Below are 22,500 nucleotides of genomic sequence, written 5' to 3' on the forward strand. Positions count from 1 at the left end.
TAAGCAATAACAACATTATAGTTTTTCAGCAAGAAATCATGAAATTTAATTAAATACTAAGCCAAACACGTGTATAATATGCATAACATAAATAATAATGACGTCATATATAAACAAACCGAACGGCATGACGTTGTTCTTACTTTTTTATACATATTTCATTTTACAGCAAAATCATCAAGCGGCTTTAATTCAATGGCCACTAGTGTGTGTGTGTATATATATATATATATATATATATATATATATATATATATATATATATATATATATATATATATATATATATATATATATATATATATATATATATATATATATATACAACCCTCGGAATTAGGGTCGGCATTCGGCAATGCTGACCAAACTGCCGACCTAAAAGTGTTTGAGGTCGGCAAAACATTGCCGACCTCGTTTCTATGTTTTATGGCAAGACCTTTGTATCAAATTTTTTTGCAGACTTGATGACGACCTCTAAAACATTGAGGTCGGCAAGTTATTGCCGCCCTCATTTTTCCTAATTCCGAGGGTTATATATATATATATATATATATATATATATATATATATATATATATATATATATATATATATATATATATATATATATATATATGAAAAGATAAAAAAACTGCGATGATAGAAATTTGTAACCTCTACAGTTAAAAATTCATTATTTATAGTATTTGTATGTTAAATTTATTAGAAAAAAATTTCACCTTATGCAACTCAATAAGCTCTTTAAATTGTTTAAACCGTTTTTGTGTAAAGAGTTGGGCTTGCCCAATTGCTGCCAAAATATCTCCTTGTACTAAAAGCAATTAATATGCTTTTAATATGAGTTTTATTCATAAACATGTTGAGAATAATTATTTATTTTATTTATAGATTATAAATTACCTTATTTTTAGGCTATAAACTATCTATAACAGTAATTATGGTTACATTAATAAAATATGATTAATATTTTGAATTTTCAAAGATAAGGCTAGAAGAAAACATACAATCAATTAACAATGGAGAAATCAAAAATATTGAACCTTGTCATAAACTTGTATGCAAAATAATTAGTTATTAGGAAGCATCCGACAATACAACAATAAGAACTATGTTAGAGGAAGAAACAATACTAAAAATAACACAAAAGCAGGAAACTATGTGACAACAGCAATGTAAACTAGAGCGGTTTTTTAAAAATTGTGGCCAGAATGAGATTGAAAGGAAAAAACTACCTGAATGTTAAAATGTGGAATACAACCTGTAAAATTTCAGTAATAACAATGATACAAAAGATGAAACAACAAGTAATAAATAACAATTACACAAAAGTAGACAAGAACAAGTAATAAATAAAAATGACATGAAAGATGACAAGTAATAAATAACAATTACACAAAAGGAGACAAAATCAAGTAATAAACAACTGACACAAAAGGAGAAAACAACAATTAATAAATAACAATGAGAATAAATTAGTTTAAGTTTAACAGTTGTAAAATAACAATTTTTATTTAATTGTTAAATAATAAGAGAATACTGAAACATAGAGACAATATACTGAACATGGATTGAAACATAGAGACAATATACTGAACATGGATTGAAACTAGTGTTGTGAAATAAGTATTAAACAAATGTATGCGTTGGTAACCAAAACAATTGAGTTGTATTTAATAAACATAAAACCAAACATGTTATCAACATTAAGTGTATCAATGCGAAAAACAACATTTTGACATATTATCCAAACCCACAAATTAAGGAGTTTAAAAGAATATTTTGATATATTTACCGAATTGACAAATTAAGGAGTTAAAAAAGAATACATCACAAACTTAAGAATTTAAAATTAGGTGATAAACAATCTACTGCAGATTAATTACCTATTCATATTGTTTTGGAAGCTGCCAACTAAAAACAGATTACAATGCTATTATGCAGGAATAAATACTATTTTGTGTATTGGATTCCAGTGCAACTCAGGTGAAATTGCAACCTACATGTTGGCCAAGCTGATAGATCATAGATAAAAGGTGATAAATCATGAAATACCCTCAGTACTTGGAATTTTGAAATATGCTATGCATGAGTGGATAGCAGATGGTAGCCATGAACATTATGGTATATATAATATTATACTATATATAGTACGATGTTCTTTATTTGTTAACATACAAAGAAAAACGGTCATAAGTTAAAAACAGTGACTGAATAATTGTGCAATCTCAAAGAAATACTATACAATATCCAGGTGACTATGAGTAAGAAATAACATGAATAAGAAACGTCTGGGAAAACCTAAAGGTTGGGTAAACTAACCAAGCATTAAAGAATTATTATAGGTAATATCTGAGGCATTGAAAAAGAATTAATAAGCCTTACTTGGAAAAGGAGTCCAAAACTAATGTAATAAAATTGATAGAGTTTTTTTTGAGGAAATCTTTAAAGGCAAGTTATTGGAGAATTATAAGAGTAACAACTATAAATTGCAAAGCATTTTGTAAACAATTGCAAACAAAACAATTTGTAAGCAATTGCAAACAAAACAATTTAGAAGCAATTGCAAACAAAACAATTTGGAAGCAATTGCAAAAAAAACTAAATTAAAAAACCAATTTATTTAATGATCCGTGGCTAGGTAAATTTTTTAAAAAATGTTTAGTAGGTTTAAAGAAGTCTTTTAAAGAACATAGAAAAAGCCTTACTGAGTTACTCAAAGTTAGAAATAGATGAATGACCAACCAAAAAGCTATCTTGGTAAAGAATTTCAGCAACCAGCAGTTACGTATAATATTCTTATAAAGGAAAAACTCACAAAACATTGGCTTACAACAATAGTTTATTCACTTTAAAGTGACTAAAGTATGTAAAAGTTTGTGAAGTGAAGTATGTTAACAAAATACTTGCAATGATGGACAACATTTCAATGATGGAGTATCTGTATGCCAACAGTAGGATTTTACTTTTACTTGTAAAAAATCACTTATTAACCTCAGAAAGTTTAAAACTAATATTTCTAATATTCGTACAATAGAAAAACTATACAACAACATTAAAACAAGCAAAGAATAAAACACAACAACAACTTATTCACTTTAAAGTGATAAAAGTATGTAAAGGTAAGCGTGAGAAGTGAAGGCCTCATTTGTGAAAAAGATGTTTTGAGAAAATTCAAGACAAAAACTTGAAGCTTGTTATCAACCAACTAGTATAACTTGCAACTGATCTGGAAACTGGTGAACCCTTGCAAATTCAACTAAAGGCGACTGTAAAACTCAAATCAAAAGGAGGACAGAAGAGAGGTTTTTTTATCAGAGAACTAATGAAAAGCTGCAAAGTTGGAGTTTCAAAGCCACTGTATTTATTTATACTATATCTTAATGGAAGATATTTTTGCTGAAGAAATTTTGTGGGATTTATTTCCCCAATTAGAGATCCAAATATCTATATATTAATAATTAAATAACAAATTTCAAAAAAATTTGCAAAAAACCTATTTTACTGGTAAATACATATTTTGAATATATGAGAATATATACAAACCATTCATAATTATTGACTTTTGCAGAGCTTTTGCCAATTTTTGTATTCAAGAAGGCAAATAATTTTCATCTTTTAGCAAAAATATCTTCCAATATCGTACATAATATATAGTAGTTACTTAAAAATAAAAATTCTATTCCCTTCTAAAGTTAGAAAGATTCCAAACATAAAATTATTTACCTTCTTCAGGTACTCCATTTTCAAGTATTTTGTTCCACTTATTTAGAGAACTTGTAAAAATAGCCTCTTCAGTTGCCACAAGTTTTGTAAAGTTTTCAACACTATCAGAAACTTTTGGGTTTGGAGCACTTTCTATTCTAAGCGGAGAATTAATTCTTTGTGCCACTGGATCTTCTTTCATACTAAGAAAGTTTTTTGGATTAGGAGTTACATTTTTTTTATTTATATTTGGAGAGATAAAAAACATTCCTTGAGGGATGCCTTCCTTTTTCTTAAACATTGATATAGGAGTTCTGATGACACTACTAACAAACCCTTCTGTATTCATAGGGGAGTTAAACTCTTTCTCTAATCTTAGTGATGCAATACTTTTTATTGCAGTATTATTTACCGATGTGACATTTAACAACTCTACATTATTTGTCAATGCAACAATATTTTCTGAATCACAATCGTTTATGACACATGTTTTATTTATTTTCAATTTCTTTAATGCTCCTGAGCTATTTTTTATACTTTTTGAATCAATATCAGGTGATTGTAGATGAAATAGATCTTCTTTTGACGATTTATCATATTCAAAGTTTATGTTACTTAATCCAAGAGGAGGTTCAAAAGAAAATGAACCAACAATAAAAGTTTCAGAATTTGTACAAATATTCTTCTGCATTTCTTCAAAACTAAACTCATTAAGTTTTTCTATCATAGATTCTGATCCAAATAGTTCAGATAAAACATTTTGTTTATCGATTGCTTTTTTATCATCTACCAAAATATGATTTTGCATTGAAGATTTCATTATTTTATCATCTACCATAGTATGATTTTGCAGTGAGGATTTCATTTTTTTATCATCTACCAAAGTATGATTTTGCAGTAAGGATTTCATTTTTTTATTATCTGACAGTGTATGATTTTGCAGTGAGGATTTCATTTTTTTATCATCTGCTAAGTTTTGCTTTAAAGATTTTTCCCTATTATTTGTAGGTTGATTATTCTTAGAAAAAACTTTGGCATCGTTTCTGCAAGATGACTCTTTACGTATCTTTGTATCTATTTAAGAAAAAAATATGTAAAACTAATTAGTATAAATAATATATAAAACTAATTAATATAAAAATATGTAAAACTAATTAATATAAATAATATATTGATATGCAATTGACTGCGAAAAGTATTAAGTAATGAAAAGTTTATTTTGGTCTTAAATTTATATTGATAATTATGCTAAAAAATTATAAATTTTTTTAATATGACAAGCAAAAAACTAAACATTCAATCCATTAATCTCAACCAATCTCTCTCTCTCTCTCTCTATATATATATATATACACACACACACACACACACACACACACACACACACACACACACACACACACACACATGTGTGTATAAAAAAAAGAAGCTAATTTGCATAGTCATTAAAAGTAGCACTTCAAAGCAATCCATATTAAAGTGTTTTGCCATCTAGCAATCTTATTAATCAAAACTAATAGCAAAGAAATTTTGCTGTTTATGTAGATATTCAACATAATTACATGTTGATGGTAGTAAAAAGAAGGTTTGCTTTTCAATGTAACTAAATTTATATAAATTCATAAAATGCATAATTAAAAACATACAAAAATTTCCTAAAATAAAAATAACAGACAACCATTGGAAAACTAATTACTTTACCAATCATATAAAATAAGAACGATCAACTCAATAAAAAGATAAAAATATTTTTGCAATTTATGTTACTAAATCTGATACAGAAAATAAAAATGGTTTTAAAGCAAAGATATTCTTAATGCTCTGCAAAAAGGAGGTAATTTGCCTAAAGAACAAAAAAATTGGTATACTTGAAACAGAGTTTCAAGTAGCCCTAAAAATAATTCTGGTAATTCAATTAAGTTTTTAACAACTTCCAACCTAGATAAGTTTTTAAAAGTTAACTTATTTAAAGCAATCAAGCCTTTTCCAGAAGTTGTATGAAACACCTGTCAAGCTGCTTTAATATTGCCATATCTCAAGTAAGTATTGAGCACTAATTATCTATAACTAGCACTAATTATCAATTGAACCATTTAACTAACCAGGGCTCAAATTAATGCAAAAAAATCTAATAGTGAAAAAAAATTTTTTTGCTCCTTCCCCCCACCATCCCTAACTTTTTTTGTACATTACCGGGTGGACACAGAAAAATCTGGTCAACTTTAAATTGAAAGTTAATTGAAAATAAAACCATTAATGCTTTTTATTTCAATTTCTTTTTATTAAATATATTTACATCAATTAGGGTTTCAACTTAATTTTAAGGGGCTTGATGGGCTGTTTGGCAAGAGATCGAATTTTATAACGGGTTGATGCCATCATTTTGCAGATTTTTTCTTTTTTCACCTTATTGGTGACATTAATCCACATTTTTTGGAAGTCCTTTTAATTTTTTGTTACTCCATCTGTCTCACGAAGAACTCCTTTAACTATTGTCCAAAAATCTTCAATCTTGCGCTCTTCAAGACAATTTTGAGGATTCGCATCTTTAAAAACAATTTTCACATTATTATCTTTGCACCACTGTACAACTTTTTTAGAATAGTGAGAAGTAGCAAGATCTGGTCAAAAAAGACATCGATGTTTGTGTTTTTTCATAAATGGCAAAAGTCTATTTTGGAGGCGATCTTTAATGTTGAGAGTCAAGAGGACTGCATACAACAGCTACAAATTGTTTGCCCCAATAGAAACTCGGATGCAAATTTTTCTCACCGAATATATTTAAATTGATCATCGACAGGTTTATCTTTGTTCTAAAAGTAAAATTGTTGACCAGGAAATTGTGAAAAATCTTTACAATATGTTTTGCTGCCTTCAATTATGCACATACTTTTATCCGCCATTACTTTAACTAACTTCTTTGCTTGTCAAATTTCTTTAATTTCACCATTTAAGCTCCTCTAAGAAGTATTTTTCTTATGAAATGCTTTAATTCCAGTATTTTTAAGTGCTTTTTTGATATAAGAATTCGAAGTCTTGAATTTTCTTGCTAGATCTCGCTATGACTGGTTTGGAATTCTTGGAATTCCAAAAAGGTAAATTCGATTCTCAGTTCAATAAACTGAGAATCGAATTTACCTTTTTGGATTTATGGAAAGTTTTTCTTTCTTTCACTTCCAGGTTTTCTTTCAAAGCTTTGAGTAGTCTTGAACTTATTTATGATATCTATGACTGTAGATTTTTGTACATTTAACAATCAATCGATTCACAACTTTTTTACGCATCTCAATTTGTTTCCAAAACATTTTGCAAATCATTGATTTGTAAACAAAAGTTTATCAACACAATTAAAGATAAGGAAGTAACATTTAATTAAAAAAATACAAGAAATAAAAAGCATTTGAGGTTTTAGAGAAATCTCAATTTAAAGTTGACCGGATTTTTTCGTGTCCACCCAATAGTTCGTAATTGTTATTTTTTTAACATATTATCTCTCATATTTAAATATTATCTGCTGATTTTCTTGTTTGGCGGAGGTTACTGTTATAATTTACAGCTTGAGTTATAATTTAAAGTTTAAGTTGGAGTTATAGTGTAATGAGCAAGTAACGTATTTAATACTCTTAAGATATTTCTTTTAGTTATTGTTTTTACTTAACATGATTTTTAAAAAAGTATAAAAGTAAGAGTAAAAACGCAAATATTACAATATTTAAACCACTTTAATTAGTCAGATAACTATTTAATATGTTCAAGCTGACGATAAAACATGTGTTATTTTTAAAAAGTATTTAATTGTTATTGTAAACAAACTGCAAAGTTGTTTTAACAAAATAAAAAGCTTGTGTAAATGTAAAACATTTGTTATGCTGTTTTATACAGTTTATAACCTTAATAACATAAAATGCGTTTAAATTAAAACTAAGTAAATAGAACTGTTCTAATTAATAAATTAAAACATTATTGCCATAAAACTTTAAACTTCATATTTACACATAAACTATAGACCATACAAGTCTATAATCTATAGACTAAAGGAGTACAATCAAAGCAAAAAAAACATTAGATATTCTTTTGTTCAAATAATTAGAATTTTTAAATTCTTTTGTTCAAATAATTAGACTAAATAGACTATTTCTGTCATATCTGTGGACATTTTATTCTCTGTGATCAGCGGAAACAACTTACAAGAAAAGTGACGGTTGTCTATCATCACTACTTTGGTGTCAAAGTATGTGATCAAGACAGAACCTGAGCGCCACATATTTGCTGCAGTGTTTGTTATGTGGGGCTCACCCAGTGGCTAAATGGCAAAAGAAAGTCTATGCCATTTGCGGTACCAATGATATGGTAAGAGCCAAGAGATCATCATTCGGACTGCTACTTCTGCATGATAAATATTGCTGGATATTCCAAGAAAAAAAAATCAGCAATTCATTATCCGAATTGTGACTCAGCTTTGAAACCTGCTCCACAAGATGAACAAAATTCAGTTCCCAATCCTACAGTATGCCTTGATTGCAAAAGTGACGATGATGATGAGGAAAGTCACAGGGAGCAGGAGAGTATACATATGAACCTATAAATGATGAAAAGATACCTCATCTTATTGGCAAAGCTGAATTGAACAATTTAGTGAGGGATCTGGGGTTAACGAAGAAGGGAGAACTGCTTGGATCTCGCTTACAACAATGTAATTTATTTCAAAGAGGAACAACAATTTCATATTTTCGTAATAGGCATGTACAGCTTGCTAAATTTTATGACAAGAATGACAGTATCTGTTATTGTACTGACATTAACGGTTTAATGAAAGAACTGGACTGTGTATACTCCGGGAGACTGGCGTCTGTTTATAGACTCAAGTAAAGTGGTTCTATGAAGTTGCTTCTCAACATTATCAAGTATAGAGATCATAACTGGTGACTCTGTGGAGATCTAAAAGTAGCGTCCCTTCATCTTGGATTGCATCTGGGATACACAAAGTACATGTGCTTTCTATGTCTATGGAACAGCCATGACAACAAAAATCATTATACAGTTAAAGACTGGACAGCAAGAACTAATCATGTACCTGGCAGATACAATGTATGACATGAGTCTCTTATTGATCCTACTCTCTTATTGATCCAAAATACTACTTTCTCCTCTTCACATAAAACTTGGACTGTTCAAAAATTTTGTGAAGGCTCTAGGCAGGGATTCGGGTGGCTTCGCTTATCTTTAAGAGAAGTTCAAGATCACTCTTACACCAGTGAAAATAAGTGCAGGTGTGTTCACCAGACCTCAAATTTGTGAAGTCATTCGTAATTCCACCTTCAAGACACAGCTGCAGCCTGCTAAGTTGGCAGCTTGGGATGCATTTGTGGCAGTGGTTTCTAACTTTTTGGGAAACCACAGGTCTGAGAACTATGAAAAGTTGGTTGAAAGAGTACTAACAAAATACAAGAATATGGGATGCAGAATGTTCTTAAAATTCACTTTTTGCATTCCTATCTCAGTTTCTTCCCATCCAATCTAGGTGCAGTCAGCGACAATGACAGCATAATGTTGGGCGATTTTTGTTGGTTTTTACAGTGAGAGTGTGACACTACTTACAAAAGAAAAGCAACATCGTCTAATTATTTTTGATTTCAAAATGCACTGTATTATGATTGCCTGAAGTTATTTGTACATATGTTACTGTATAGTTGCTTTTGCTCTTCTATTTACATAAAAATTTTAGTTATTGTATTGAAATTTAGAAGCATTTACATTATATTTATAATTACCATAAAGTGTTAAAATGGTAAATCAAGATGTCAATATAACTTTAAAACCTGACATGATACACATATGACATATTTAGAATCAGCAGGTCAATGACATATATGGAATCAGCAGGTCAAAATGGTCTTAGTACACTTAATAGATCTCAGGTAGCAAAAATGTTGTTCGCTAGTGTTATCAATTAAACACTGCATGAATTATTAATTGAACCATTTAACTAATTATTAATTTAACACTGCACTAATTATCTATTGAACCATTATATGAACACTGCACTAGTCAGTAATAGAACCATTATATGAACACTGCACTGATTATCAATGGAGTCATTATATGATTACCACACCAATTATCTATTGAATCATTATAAGAAGAATGCACTAATTATGATCAAAAAAATTTGGAATTTGCAAAACATTGTTGTTAAAGATTCAAATATATCTTATAAATTTTATGAAAAGGAACATTTTTTAAAGATCTCTTCCATCCATATATTTCTAGAACATCTTACATATACAGAAAAAACTAATCAATTTAAATAACATAAACCCTTAATAAAATAAACTTTAAAATACCATTCACAACATTTAAAATATCAAACTATTATTATTTTTGTGAAATGATTTGAAAAAACTGAAAGAAAAACTTACTTTCATTTTTAGAACTCAATGGCCTAATCTCTGAATTATTATTTTTTCTGATCCTCAAAGAATAATCACTTTTTCTGATACTCCCAGAATTATCTTGTTTTCTAATCCTCACACAATCATCTTGCTTGATATTCTTTCCAAAGTCATTTTGTTTGCTCTGAGTATGATTTATATTTGTGTTTTTTTCTTTTAGAACCTAAAAAGTACATACAAATTCAGCGCTTAGTACGTAGTTGATCAGTGCTTAGTACATAGTTGATTATAAAACTTGTACAACTCAATCAAAAAGAATTGATGATCGTAACTTTTTTAATTATTGCTTGATGGTAATGACTTGAGACCTTTTTTACTGATAAGCAGTTATAAATATGTTAATGCTATCATATCAGCACCAGCCTTCAAAATTCAGGTATATTAACAATTTTTTATTCAAAAATAAGCTTACCTTAAATCACTAAGAAAATGTCACAAAATTTATTCACTCAATTTTCTCAAATTATCTATGCTAGTACATCATAAAAACAAAGTAGACAAAACGCAAAAAATATTTAATATGTACAATATAAGTCAAAAAAGTATATAAAACCAAATATTTAATAGTATGTTAAAGGCCAAAAAATCTACAAACTTGATAATTTATTCAAGTGCATTTTATTCCTAAGAGTTTTAGCATATGGCGTCATCAATTCTTTAGTTTGTTTACATAATCGATCTTTTACACAAACAAAAAAATTCTTCAACTAAAATAAAATAAAAAGTTTTTCTTGGTATGCATTTATTCTTTTGTTTTAATCAAAAAATTTTAGATTAAACATTATTTTATATCATTCTCTTAAACATGAACACAACAGGAGGTTTGGGATCCCTTTAAAGGCTTCTTGCTTTTTTTTTTGTTGAAAATATTTCTTAAAGGAGTGTTAATAATACACTCTTAATTTAATTATAAACATTGTTAGACCATTATAAAAACAAACTTTTTTTACTTAAACCTAGTGTTAACTAAAACAGGAATTATTCAAGTCAGTAAAGCAAATTGCAATTTTTGCAAAATTCAAAGTTGCATCACAAAATGGGGCCTATAAAAGAGGGTTTAAATGGTATTTAAATATCAAAATATTGAAGTTTTTGTTCTTGAATATTTTAAAAAGTCAAAAACATTTATTGCATTACAAAATAAAACCACAGATTGTAGAATAAATATGCCAAGTAACAGAATTTTTAAAAGAATGCCTCATTCTTTTAAAAAAATTCTTTCTGTGCATACGATACTAATAAGGTGTAGAATGTTAATAAATAAAAAAAACTAAAAAAAAAGTTCAGCAAAAATTATTACTTGACCAAATTAGACTATAGATTTTTTAATTATCCTCACTTTTGGTATTAGAATAACTTTATGGTATTTGGATCAATAATATTTTTTTATAAAAAAAATAGGCTTTGACAAAATTTATATGTATATACAAAACAATAAGTTTTCAAATGATTTAGATTAGTTACATGTCTATTTACATATATCGAAATCATTTGAAAACTCATTGTTTTGAAATTTCAAATTTCAATAACTCAACAAACTCATTAAATTAAAAATCAAACAGTTTTATACAATTCTATAAATAGTGACACATTAAAAATCAGTGCATTTTACGTATGAATAACTTTATATGAAACTCGCTAATTTCTGCATCAGAAAGAAATTTTTGTCTAAAAAGGTATAGGTTGCAACTTATTAAAAAACAACTAAATACATAAAATACATATTTCTAATCTCTTCACCGTCAATCATACTGCACAGTTTATAATGGTTTAGCAATACTATTGTATGATAACCTACAAACACATTACTATGGTAAGTTTATGGCCCAACCATAATATCTTTTAGTACCTGAAGAAGAGACCTTTCACAAGCACTCATGTTATTTTTGGATATTTTTTCTAGTTCTTTCTTTTAAAACACTATTCCTAACATAATATGCAAAACAGGAAGCACTACATTATCAAATGTTATTGTAGGGAAAATTATAGGAGCAATAATTGAATTATGGAACTTACCTAGAGCTCTTAAGCCATGTCTATCTTAACACAAGTTCTCATTGTTTGCACTTTCTAGAGATTGTATAGTTCTTTATGGATTTTACAATTACCAGGTGTGTGAGACATAGAGACATGGTTTCTTAGAGAATTCAATTCAACTAGGTCTGTAGAGCTAGAGAACCTAGCAGCTGAACCCTGGTGTCCAAAACATCATTAATGAAATGAAAATCTCCACCCAAGAACAACCAAATTTTTTTGCCTTTTAGTTTAAGACTAAAAGACATAAAAAGAACTTAATCTGACAAATTAACTTTTTATGTTGTTGGTATAATCCCCGAGAATAAAAGTAACATTCTCACTACAGTCTATACCCTGATACATACAAAATAAATGAACATTATTTACAGATCCTGATGATTTAGAATTGACAACTTTAAAATGGAATTTCATATACCTTCCACCCTTATCCCCAGTAAAAAGGAGCCATACTTCTTTGCCAAAACCAATATCAGAGTTGAGCTGGTTCAGAATTTGAAGACGATTAAAAACCTCTTCAATATAAGTTGTCAAATTCTTAACCATCAATACATCAATACAATACTAAACAAGGTGATTCATTTGCAGATGGATAAAGCAACATGGACTTCACAGTAACATTTTTATTACTGACATAAATTGTCTGCATTTTTTGTTTTTGTCTTATCTTGGGCTCAGATGGAAGAATCTTTGCACCAAGATTACACAGAATACGTCTTTTTTTCAGAACATCTCATAAGAGCCAATACTGTCATAGTCTAAGTAAGAATCAAAAAAAAAAAAAAAAATCCATATAACCGCTAACAAAACATTTGCAAATTCGGCAACTGTTCTGGTTTACATCACTGATTTTTGCATTACTTTTTTCAAATCCTTTTTATTTAAAGATAAAAAATCTTTTAAAAAATTTCTTTTTAACATCTTTCATTTTTGGCATAAGCAGATCCAAATTAATGTTGTGCTGTTTTTAGTCTTTTTTTTTAAAATAAGTTGGAACTACTCCTTCTGTTTTAGCCTAATATTCATAGTCTCTAATTGAGAACTTCAGTGTTAAAATGAGTTGTTTAGAGATTTTTAGAATTTAAATCTGTAATTTCAGCTTCCAACTTAAATACCTGCATTTTAAATTTCTCTATTTGCTCCACATTTGTTTTTTCAGAAATAAGTTGATCAATTTGACTCAGTAGCTCCTGACTCCAAATGACTTTTTCACATTAAATAAAGTGTAAAAATCATTTGGATTTGATGATTTTTTTTTGGGGGTGGAGCTTGCAACAGTTGCGTTTTAAAAAATTCTTTGCTTAAAAAATAAATCGTCTCTTATTTTAAAGACTGTCATTAAAATGGAAATGACATTGTTAGTGATCTTATTTGCCTTAAATAATAGCTTAATAAAAGGAAAGTTACACTTAACTTCCCAATCATTTTTCCATCCAATGTATTGTTTCAAAATTTCCCTCTCAGTCAAATACATATTTATTAAAATAAAATTGACTTAATAATAAAATAATATTAATAAACAAATATATGCACGAGATAAAAGGTGGATTTAACAAATTATCTGATATTAGTTTGATAATCCAAAGAGAAAAATTTATTTACTTTATATTTTAAAATTTGACTTGCCGAAACAGTTGCTTCAACAAAATTCATTGATAAATAGTTTGGGACATAACACATTAAGATTACGCCATTGCAATAAAGCACCAACACAAATGTACACCTTAAACTAACAAGATTTGTTGTAAAAGATGACATTTTTGAAAATATATTTGGTAACAAATTCTTTTTGTATAAAAATCACCAGGATGACGTAGGAATCAGATAGAATAGACATTCATGACAAAGTGTTCCAAATGTAAACTATTAAGCACAGAGTTATCAAATCTTAGTTCATTTCAGGTTTACTGTAAAACATGCAAAAACCAGAAAAATGATTCTAAACCATTTAAAATATAATAGCAATATTTATTTTTATTCCACTATTTCAATCTATTATTCTTTAGCCATTAATGTAAATACTTATTTAATAAGAAAGGAGAGATCTTTTATATTTATTTATTTGATGATGAAAGCAGTTAAAGAAATAAGTTGCTATTATTTTAAAGTTAGCGAAGTTTTAATCTTTTTATACAGAAATACTTTTTGATAAACTCAAACGCCACGCTCGCTTTTACATTGAGTCAAACAGGTGTGTTATATATACTTTTTTTTCCCCTTGCATTATTATTTAATGAACTTAGTTTATTTTAAATTTTAAACATTTAATTTAAAACATCATATTTTAAATTGTTTCCATTAAAAAAATACAAATCTCACTCATAAAAGTCATTAAGAAAAAGATTTTTTGCGGATTTAAAAACATCAAAGTGCTGCTTTTTAAAATCTATTATTCTTTAGCCATTAGTAAAAATTTAATTTGATTAATAAGAACTTTTTTCTTAACTTACAACAGTAAATTTTATCATATTATTAATGAACTTCATTAATGTTATCAGTACTTTAAAATCAAAGTTATAAATTAATCAATAAATTTAAAAATTGATAAAAAACTATTTAATAAAAAATATATATATATGAAAAAAATTAGATTCTACTCAAAACTAGATTCTTTTCAGCTGACTTTCCGGTTAAAAAAAACACAAAAAAAACAACAAATCAAATTTACAATGTCAAATTTATCTTCTATAGACAAATACACCAATTGAGTTAAGTTGATGGACATAAGTGCAAAAAACAGATTTTTGTACCAAAAAGGAGTGGGAAAAAAAACAAAAAAACAAGAAAAAAATGACATTTTTTGGGTGTATAAGCTAAAATGGGAACGGAACTAAAGAACGGTCAATTAATGAAGTTTCTTATTTTCGCAAAGATAGAAAGCAACAGCTAAGTTCACTACAAAAGAAAATATTTGATCACAAAGAGCAAATATTTTAAAATATTTGATCTTTGTGATCAAATACTTGAAAATATTTTATATTATGTTGCATTGCAAATATGCTGGACATCAAGCTGCATTAAAGCTTGCAAGAAGCTAAAAAAGAGGCACTTGCAAACAATATTTTAAAGTCTTGAACGCATGAGAAAACTGTAACAGCAAACATTTTTTGAACTGCATATAAAGTTGCAAAAGAAATCAGTCCTTTAATAACTTTGAAATGGAAACTGATCTACAAGAAATTAACAGAGTTGAAATGGGTCATATTCTTCAATCTACAAACGCATGCATTAGTATTCAGAATTTAGTTATGTTGCATTATGTCTGCATTAGTATGCAGAAGTCATAAAATTAAATCAATTTATTTTTGGATTTAGTGGAACTTAAAAGCCTTGCGACTTAAGGAGTATTTGATGCTTTACTTGAATGTCTTCATTCTTACGGAATACTTGAAAAATTATATAGTTTTTGTAGCATGTGATGGCGCAGCATGTAATGTTAGGATTCAAAAGTGGCTTTGTAAAATTACTCACTGAAAAATTTTCCTTCTGTTATAGTTTTGCATTGTGCTAATCATAGACTAGAATTATCAATATGTGATACTATTAGAGAGATTTCAGGTATTAAGAGATTCAAATAATTTCTTAATAAGCTTTATGTTGTGTATCATGCTTACTCCCAAAATACAGTTACATTTATGTGGAAATTACTCAATATTTAGCTGCTAAAAAATGGTAGAACTTTAAATACACAATAGGTGTTATCTAGTTTCTCTTCAGCTTTTGCAGTATGGAAAAAATATAAAGCGCTGGTAAATCATTTTGAAGAAGTGATGGTTGATCTTGCAAGGGATAAAAATGAAAAATCCACTTATGAAGGTTTAAAAAAGAAAGTTACATCTACAGAGTTTTTAATGGATCTAGAATTGCGGTGTGTTGCTCCCCAAGAATTATTGGAATTGAGTTTAAATCTCCATGAGCGGGACGTTGCTCTGTACAAGGCAAATCAAAAAATTAAAGTATTATTTCAAGAAAGAAGAACAAAGGGTGGTCCCAATTACAAATTAACTTTAGGTTCTGCACTCTGAATCTCTGTTTTTAGGAAGTTTTACTCCACAAGAAAAATTGCAAAAAAATAATCTGGCTATTGATCTGAATGCCTTTTATATAAAACTAAATGAGTCATTTGAAAAAAGTTTGTTTGCTGACAAAGATATTGAATTAGCTTAATGGGCTGGCATCTTAGACGATAAACATTAACACTCAGCTGACATTTGGAACAACCAAAAAAAGAAATTTGTCGACAAGACAACAATTAAATGAAAGAGAAGTGGTTTGTGGACTCCGTGAATACCTTGTAAAAAAAACATATCCTAAAAATCTAGTTCATTTGGTTCACATTTTACATACTACCCCCATTTTCTTAAGTGAATGCAAACAAGGACTTTTACAGATGAATCTGATCATCACACCAACAAGATTCATTAATCACTAAAACAGTTTCAACAATGTTATTCATCAAACTAGTAGGATCACCACTATCAAGCTTCAATCCATCAAAGTATGTTGATTTGTGGTTACTTAAGGAAAGGCATTCCGCTGTAGACACTATTAATAAGGAAAGAAGTTGAGATAATATGTCCAATAAAAATTTGAAAAATATTAATATTAGATTATTAGATAATATTAGATTCATAGTTAATATTAGAAATATTAGAAAACAGCTCCTAAACTCGTTCCCCCTTTGTTAAAGAAAAGAAGATGTGTGGGGGATCCTAGTCACGGCTATATATAAAATTTGTTTACAAATTTAGTTGCTAATTTCTATTTTATTTTTGACAAAAAAAGTACTTTTGGTGAGTACAGGTAAGTTTCTTTTTTTCTACAAATAAAATCATCTAGATAATAACAATCATCTAGATCTTTGTAATTGTCAACCAAGCTGATTGGATCCTCAAAGAAAACTCAACAATATGTATCAATCATTTTAATGATAAATATTTGAAAAAACAGTAATGTACAACATTGAACTATTCCAAAAAGTCTATACCAACAATTATTACAAACCAAAATATTTTATCAAAACTATCTCTAATTTGGTTTCAGAGTTACAGAGAGGGTTGTAACCACAATTAAAGAAGACTGTAGTGACCTTGACTGTAGTGGCCTTCTTGGTCTTGGGGAGGTGAATTAGCATTAAAAAAAAAACTAAATTAAGCTCACCTTTATGCAAGCTCCCAGCAGTTTGCAAATATAATCATCATTCACTGGATGAAACATATGATTTCAGAAAACATTATACAATTAAAAGCATTACAGATCTTAATGAAAGTATTTGTCTAACAGGGTTTTCATTTAAAAGAATTGATGTGTGTTCCATTTTTAAATATTTTTTGATGAAGAGGATGTTACTTCTAGCATTGAGAGCATTTCAAATGATGACAACTTATGTATAAAGTTATCCAATTCCATTACCTGAATGGTTTCAAAATGGCAGTGTTTGTAAATTGATTAGTGCCAGTATGATTGTTAATTTTGTTTCCAATATGCATGAAGTTGCAGAGAAGGTATTAAAAAATATATTACCAGAATTATATTAAGTATCCCTTTATAAACCACAAGGACGCCATATCTGCACAAATGAAATAATTAGATTTTTCTGATGCAAAGATACACATCATTATTTAAAAAAACTAGACAAATAAAAGTTTTTTGAGCACTGTCACTGTAAAACGATGAGACATGAAACAATAAGACTTGAACACAAAAATGAATTTTTATGGATGGCACAAGAGATGCTAGCACTTTAGAGCAGTGGCTATTATAGTATTTATAGAAAAGAGAATGAGAAGTAACATTATCATGATGTGACAATAGTTGGATGTTGGCTGCAAGAGCAGGTCTAACTATGTTTACAACCTGCTAACTTAAAAAAAGCTTTCCAATTATCTGCCCAAACTTTATATCCAAACAAGCAAACAACAAACGAGTTGTTTTTTTAGCATTAAATATTTTCCATGAAATTGCATTTGCTGGAATCATTTCTCTACTCATAGGTTATTTTCTAATAAAACTGCAACAGCAAAATATTCCAAAGCTTATTAAGGACTATTTTTAACTCAAATGTTAAACAAAAATAATAGGATTATTCCAGTTATTCCAGGTGATAAAAAACCAGTTTTTTTGTGAATTTTTGAAACATGGACTTATGAATAGTCAGGTCAGGTGTATGGTCTTCATGACTCAAGTCAGGTCAGGTCAGGTGTATGGCCTTCATACTCAAATCAAGTCAGGAGTATGGTCTTCATGATCACCTTTCTACTGGTAACTTAATGCAACCTGTCCCATGACCTGCTGCCTTGTGGGGTTCGCTTTCTAAGCAAAGACTGGAAGGAGTTTGCTTCATGTCATCAGTACTATTTAATATTGGTCATGCCTATAGTAATATACATATATATATATATATATATATATATATATATATATATATATATATATATATATATATATATATTTATATATATAAATTTATTTTTTGTGTCTTTTATATAGTTGGAAGTGTCTTAGTTACTGTTTTAGCTCACCTATAATCTATGTATTTTATATGTATGTTTGTGTTCTGTCTAAACTTTTGGTGCAGTCTTGACTCACCTGTAAGTTGCTATCTGTATGGTTGTGTTCTGTCTGAACCTCTAGCACAGTGTTCACTCACCCGTAAGTTACTTTATGTGTGTTTGTGTTCTGTTTGAACCTCTGGCACGGTATTCATTCACTGGTAAGTTGATTTATGTGTGTTTGTGTTCTGCTCTTTATGTTTATATGTATGCTTGTGTTTTTTCTGAATGTCTGGCACGGTTTTACTCACCTGTAAGTTATTTTATGTTTTATTGTGTTCTGTTTAAACTTTTAAATCTATTTTGATGCAGTGTTAACTGCATCCAGCTACTGTCTTGTAGGAGGCCTCCTATGCAAAGAATTTAGGAATTTAAAAATAATTTTGCTAACCAACTTCGAATTCTTCTTCATCTATTAGGTTGGTGTAGATGTAAACCTGAGTTACATTGTTTCCTCCTTAGGATGATAAATGCTGGATCTTCTTGACTCTACTCATAGGTTTTTGTTTGTGCCTCCTTGATAGTGGCTATGGAACTCTTCCTGTTATCCCCTAATGAGGGTACAGCTCTAAAACTCAGTTTAATGATTCTTAGGCCAGCTGGAAGTAAGGTTCCCTAAACTCTGTAGTAACTCTCAGAGAGGCTGATTCCATTGATGATGATCAACATAGTACTTTTAACACTCTGATATTTTGCAGCTGATCTCAACAGCTGCAAAATATCAGAGTATTAAAAGTGCTATGTTGCGCATGGATAGTGTTCCTGTTAATACTTTTGGTGCACATTGTCGAGGCCACATAATAAGCCCTATTTTAGGACTTAGAGATAATTGAAAGGACTGAGATAATTGAAAGGACTGAGACAATTGCATAACTCATTGCTTAGGAGGCTGTGCTCTATCTATGAATGAGTCAAATTCACTTTTAACTTAAATCATGTTAAAAGTAACTCAAAATATTAAATATAAAAAACCATTCCCATCACCTAACTGTTTTAATTTATCTTTTACAAATATTCGTGGTCTGCGAAGCAACCATCCATCAGTGGAATCTTACCTCTTGCAAAATTCACCAGACTCGCTTGCTCTTGGTGAGGCTAATTTAAATTCCGCTACTTCTTCTTCAGATTTCAGTGTTGATGGGTACTATCTTTTGATTCAAAAAGACTCCAATAGTCACATGCTTGGCTTGGTACACATACGCATCAATTCACTTGTTTGTCGTGAAATCAGGTTCGAAACCTTTGACCATTCTTTGATGTGCTTCTGCTTAGCATCTCTTCACTCTATCACCTTTCTCTTTGTTCTTTATCATTCTCCTTAATCCCAAGACTGCACACTTTTAGATATAATATTCTCTCTCACTTTACCCCTTTGCCAATATTGATGTTATTGGTAACTTTAATGCTCATCAACCTGAATGGCTTGGCTCTAACGCCACTGACCCTGCTGGCACTAAAGTCTATAACTTCTGCATTTCTCAATCTCTTTCTCAGATAGGTAACTTTATGACTTGTTTTCCTGACAATTCTAATAATTTAACTTCACTCCTTGATTTATGTCTTGTCTCTGATCCTAGGTTGTTTTCATCTTCTCCATTTTCTCCTAATATGACCCTGAATCTTTTAACTAGAATCTCTAATATGGCTATTCTCTTCCTTCCATGCCAATTAAACAGGTTAACCCATTGATAGACATTCAAATCACTCCAGCTTCCATTGCTAAAGTCATATCTCAATTAAATTCTTCTATGGCTTGTGATCCAGACAACATTCCTGTCATAAAAATACTCATCTTGGGCAGATGTTAACTACATCCAGCTAATGTCTTGTAAAAGGTCTCCTAGGCAAAGACTTTAGGGGTAAGCAGAATAATTTTGTTGACCAGCCTGGAACCCCTTCCTTATCTATTAGGGCTGGTGTAGATATAAACCTGTTAGATTGTTTCCTACCTAGGATGATGAATGCTGTATCTTCTTGACTCTTCTAATAAGTTTTTGCTTGTGTCTCCTTGATAGTGGCAATGCAACTCTTCTTGTTATCTCCTAATAAGGGTACAGCTCTAAAACTCAATTTAATGGTTCGGAGGCCGGCTGGTAGTAAGGTTTCCCAAACTCTGTGGTAGCTCTCAGAGAGGCTGATTCCATCAACAACTGCAAAATACCAGAGTATTAACAGTGCCCTGTTGCGCATGTATGGTGTCTCTGTTAATGCTTTTGGTGCGTATTGTTGAGGCCACATAAGGAGTCCAATGTTACGACTTATGGTTGATTAAAGGGCTGAGAAAATTACATAGCTCATTGCTTGGGAGGCCGCGCTCTATCATGAATAAGTCAAGTTCTCTTTAAACTTGCCAAAAGTAACCCAAAAGGTTAAACATAAAAAAATCATCCCCACCACCTAACTGTTTTAACTAATATTCTTTAACTAATATTCGTAGTCTGCGAAGCAACCTTCCATCAGTTAAATCTTACCTCTTTCAAAATTCAGCAGACTTGTTTGCTCTTAGTGAGACTAATTTAAATTCTGCTATTCCTTTTACTGATCTCAATGTTGGTGGGTACTATCACTTGATTCGCCAAGACTCTAATAGTCACATGTTTGGCTCAGGGTATACATACGCATCAATTCACTTGTTTATTGTGAAATCAGGTTCGAATCCTTTGACCATTCTTTTATGTGCTTCCACTCTATCACCATTCTCTTTGTTCTTTATCGTTCTCCTTATTCCCAAGATTGCATGCCCTCTCTCTTTACCCCTCTGCCACTTTTTTTGTTATTGGTGACTTTAATGCTCATCGCACTAAATGGTTTGGCTCTAATGCCACTGACCCTGCCGGCACTAAAGCCTTTAACTTCTGCATTTCTCAATCTCTTACTCAGATAGCTAACTTTGTGACTTGCTTTCCTGACAACCCTAATCATTTACTTTCACTCCTTGATTTATGTTTGGTCTCTGATCCTAGCTTGTGTTCAATTTCTCTTTTTTCTCCTTTAGTTGGTTCTGACCATGCAATGATCTCTTTAAATCTTTTACCTCGTACCTCCTTTTCGAACTCACTCTATCATTGCACAACTTATTACTACTCTAAAGCTGACTGGGACTCTTTTCAAGATTTTCTTCGTGACGGTCCTTGGGTTGATGTCTTTTCCCTCTCAGCTGAAAAATGTGCCTCCAACATAACCTCCTGGATTCAGGCAGGAATGCTAAGCTTCATTAGTTCTCAGTTCACTAAATCTTGTATCTTATCTCAGAAGTTAGGCTCTAGAGACTTTTGGAAATCTTGAACAGCATCATTAACAAAAGTAGGTCTCATTCATGGGACTGATCTTATTGCCTCTCCAAAGAATAAGAAAGAACTATTTGCAAATAATTCTTCTTATTCGACTCTCAAATCTCATGGCCATTCTCGTTCTTCCATTCTAATTAAACAGGTTAACCCATTGTTAAACATTCAAATCACTCCAGCTTTCATTGCTAAACTCATATCTCAATTAAATTCTTCTACGGCTTGTGGTCCAGACAACATCCCTGTCACAGTCTTACAAAATTGTTTTCCAGAACTCTCTTCAATTCTCTCTAAACTATATATTAAGTGCTTGACTGAGTCTTGTTTTCTTGCCTGCTGGAAAATGGCATTTGCTGTTCCGATTTTCAAAAACTCAGGTGAACATTGTGACCCCTCTAATTATTGTCCAATCAGCCTTCTTTCTGTTATTAGCAAGGTCTTCGAGTCTTTGATCAACAAATTTCTTACATCCCA

At 29.9% G+C, this 22,500-nt stretch overlaps 1 protein-coding gene across 1 annotated transcript in view; it reads right to left on the reverse strand.

Moving 5' to 3' along the window:
• LOC100206968 (metacaspase-2) overlaps positions 1-22,500 on the reverse strand; it is a 65,773-nt gene that overhangs the window by 7,267 nt on the left and 36,006 nt on the right. Inside the window, exons 4-6 of the mRNA XM_065813325.1 lie at positions 10,122-10,317; positions 3,724-4,776; positions 720-811 (exon numbers count right to left, since the gene is read on the reverse strand). Of these exons, the coding sequence (XP_065669397.1) occupies positions 720-811; positions 3,724-4,776; positions 10,122-10,317 (1,341 nt within the window). The remainder of the gene's footprint in view (positions 1-719; positions 812-3,723; positions 4,777-10,121; positions 10,318-22,500) is intronic.

Source organism: Hydra vulgaris, chromosome 12 (genome assembly GCF_038396675.1).
Source record: "Hydra vulgaris chromosome 12, alternate assembly HydraT2T_AEP".
NCBI classification, from domain to species: Eukaryota; Metazoa; Cnidaria; class Hydrozoa; order Anthoathecata; family Hydridae; genus Hydra; species Hydra vulgaris.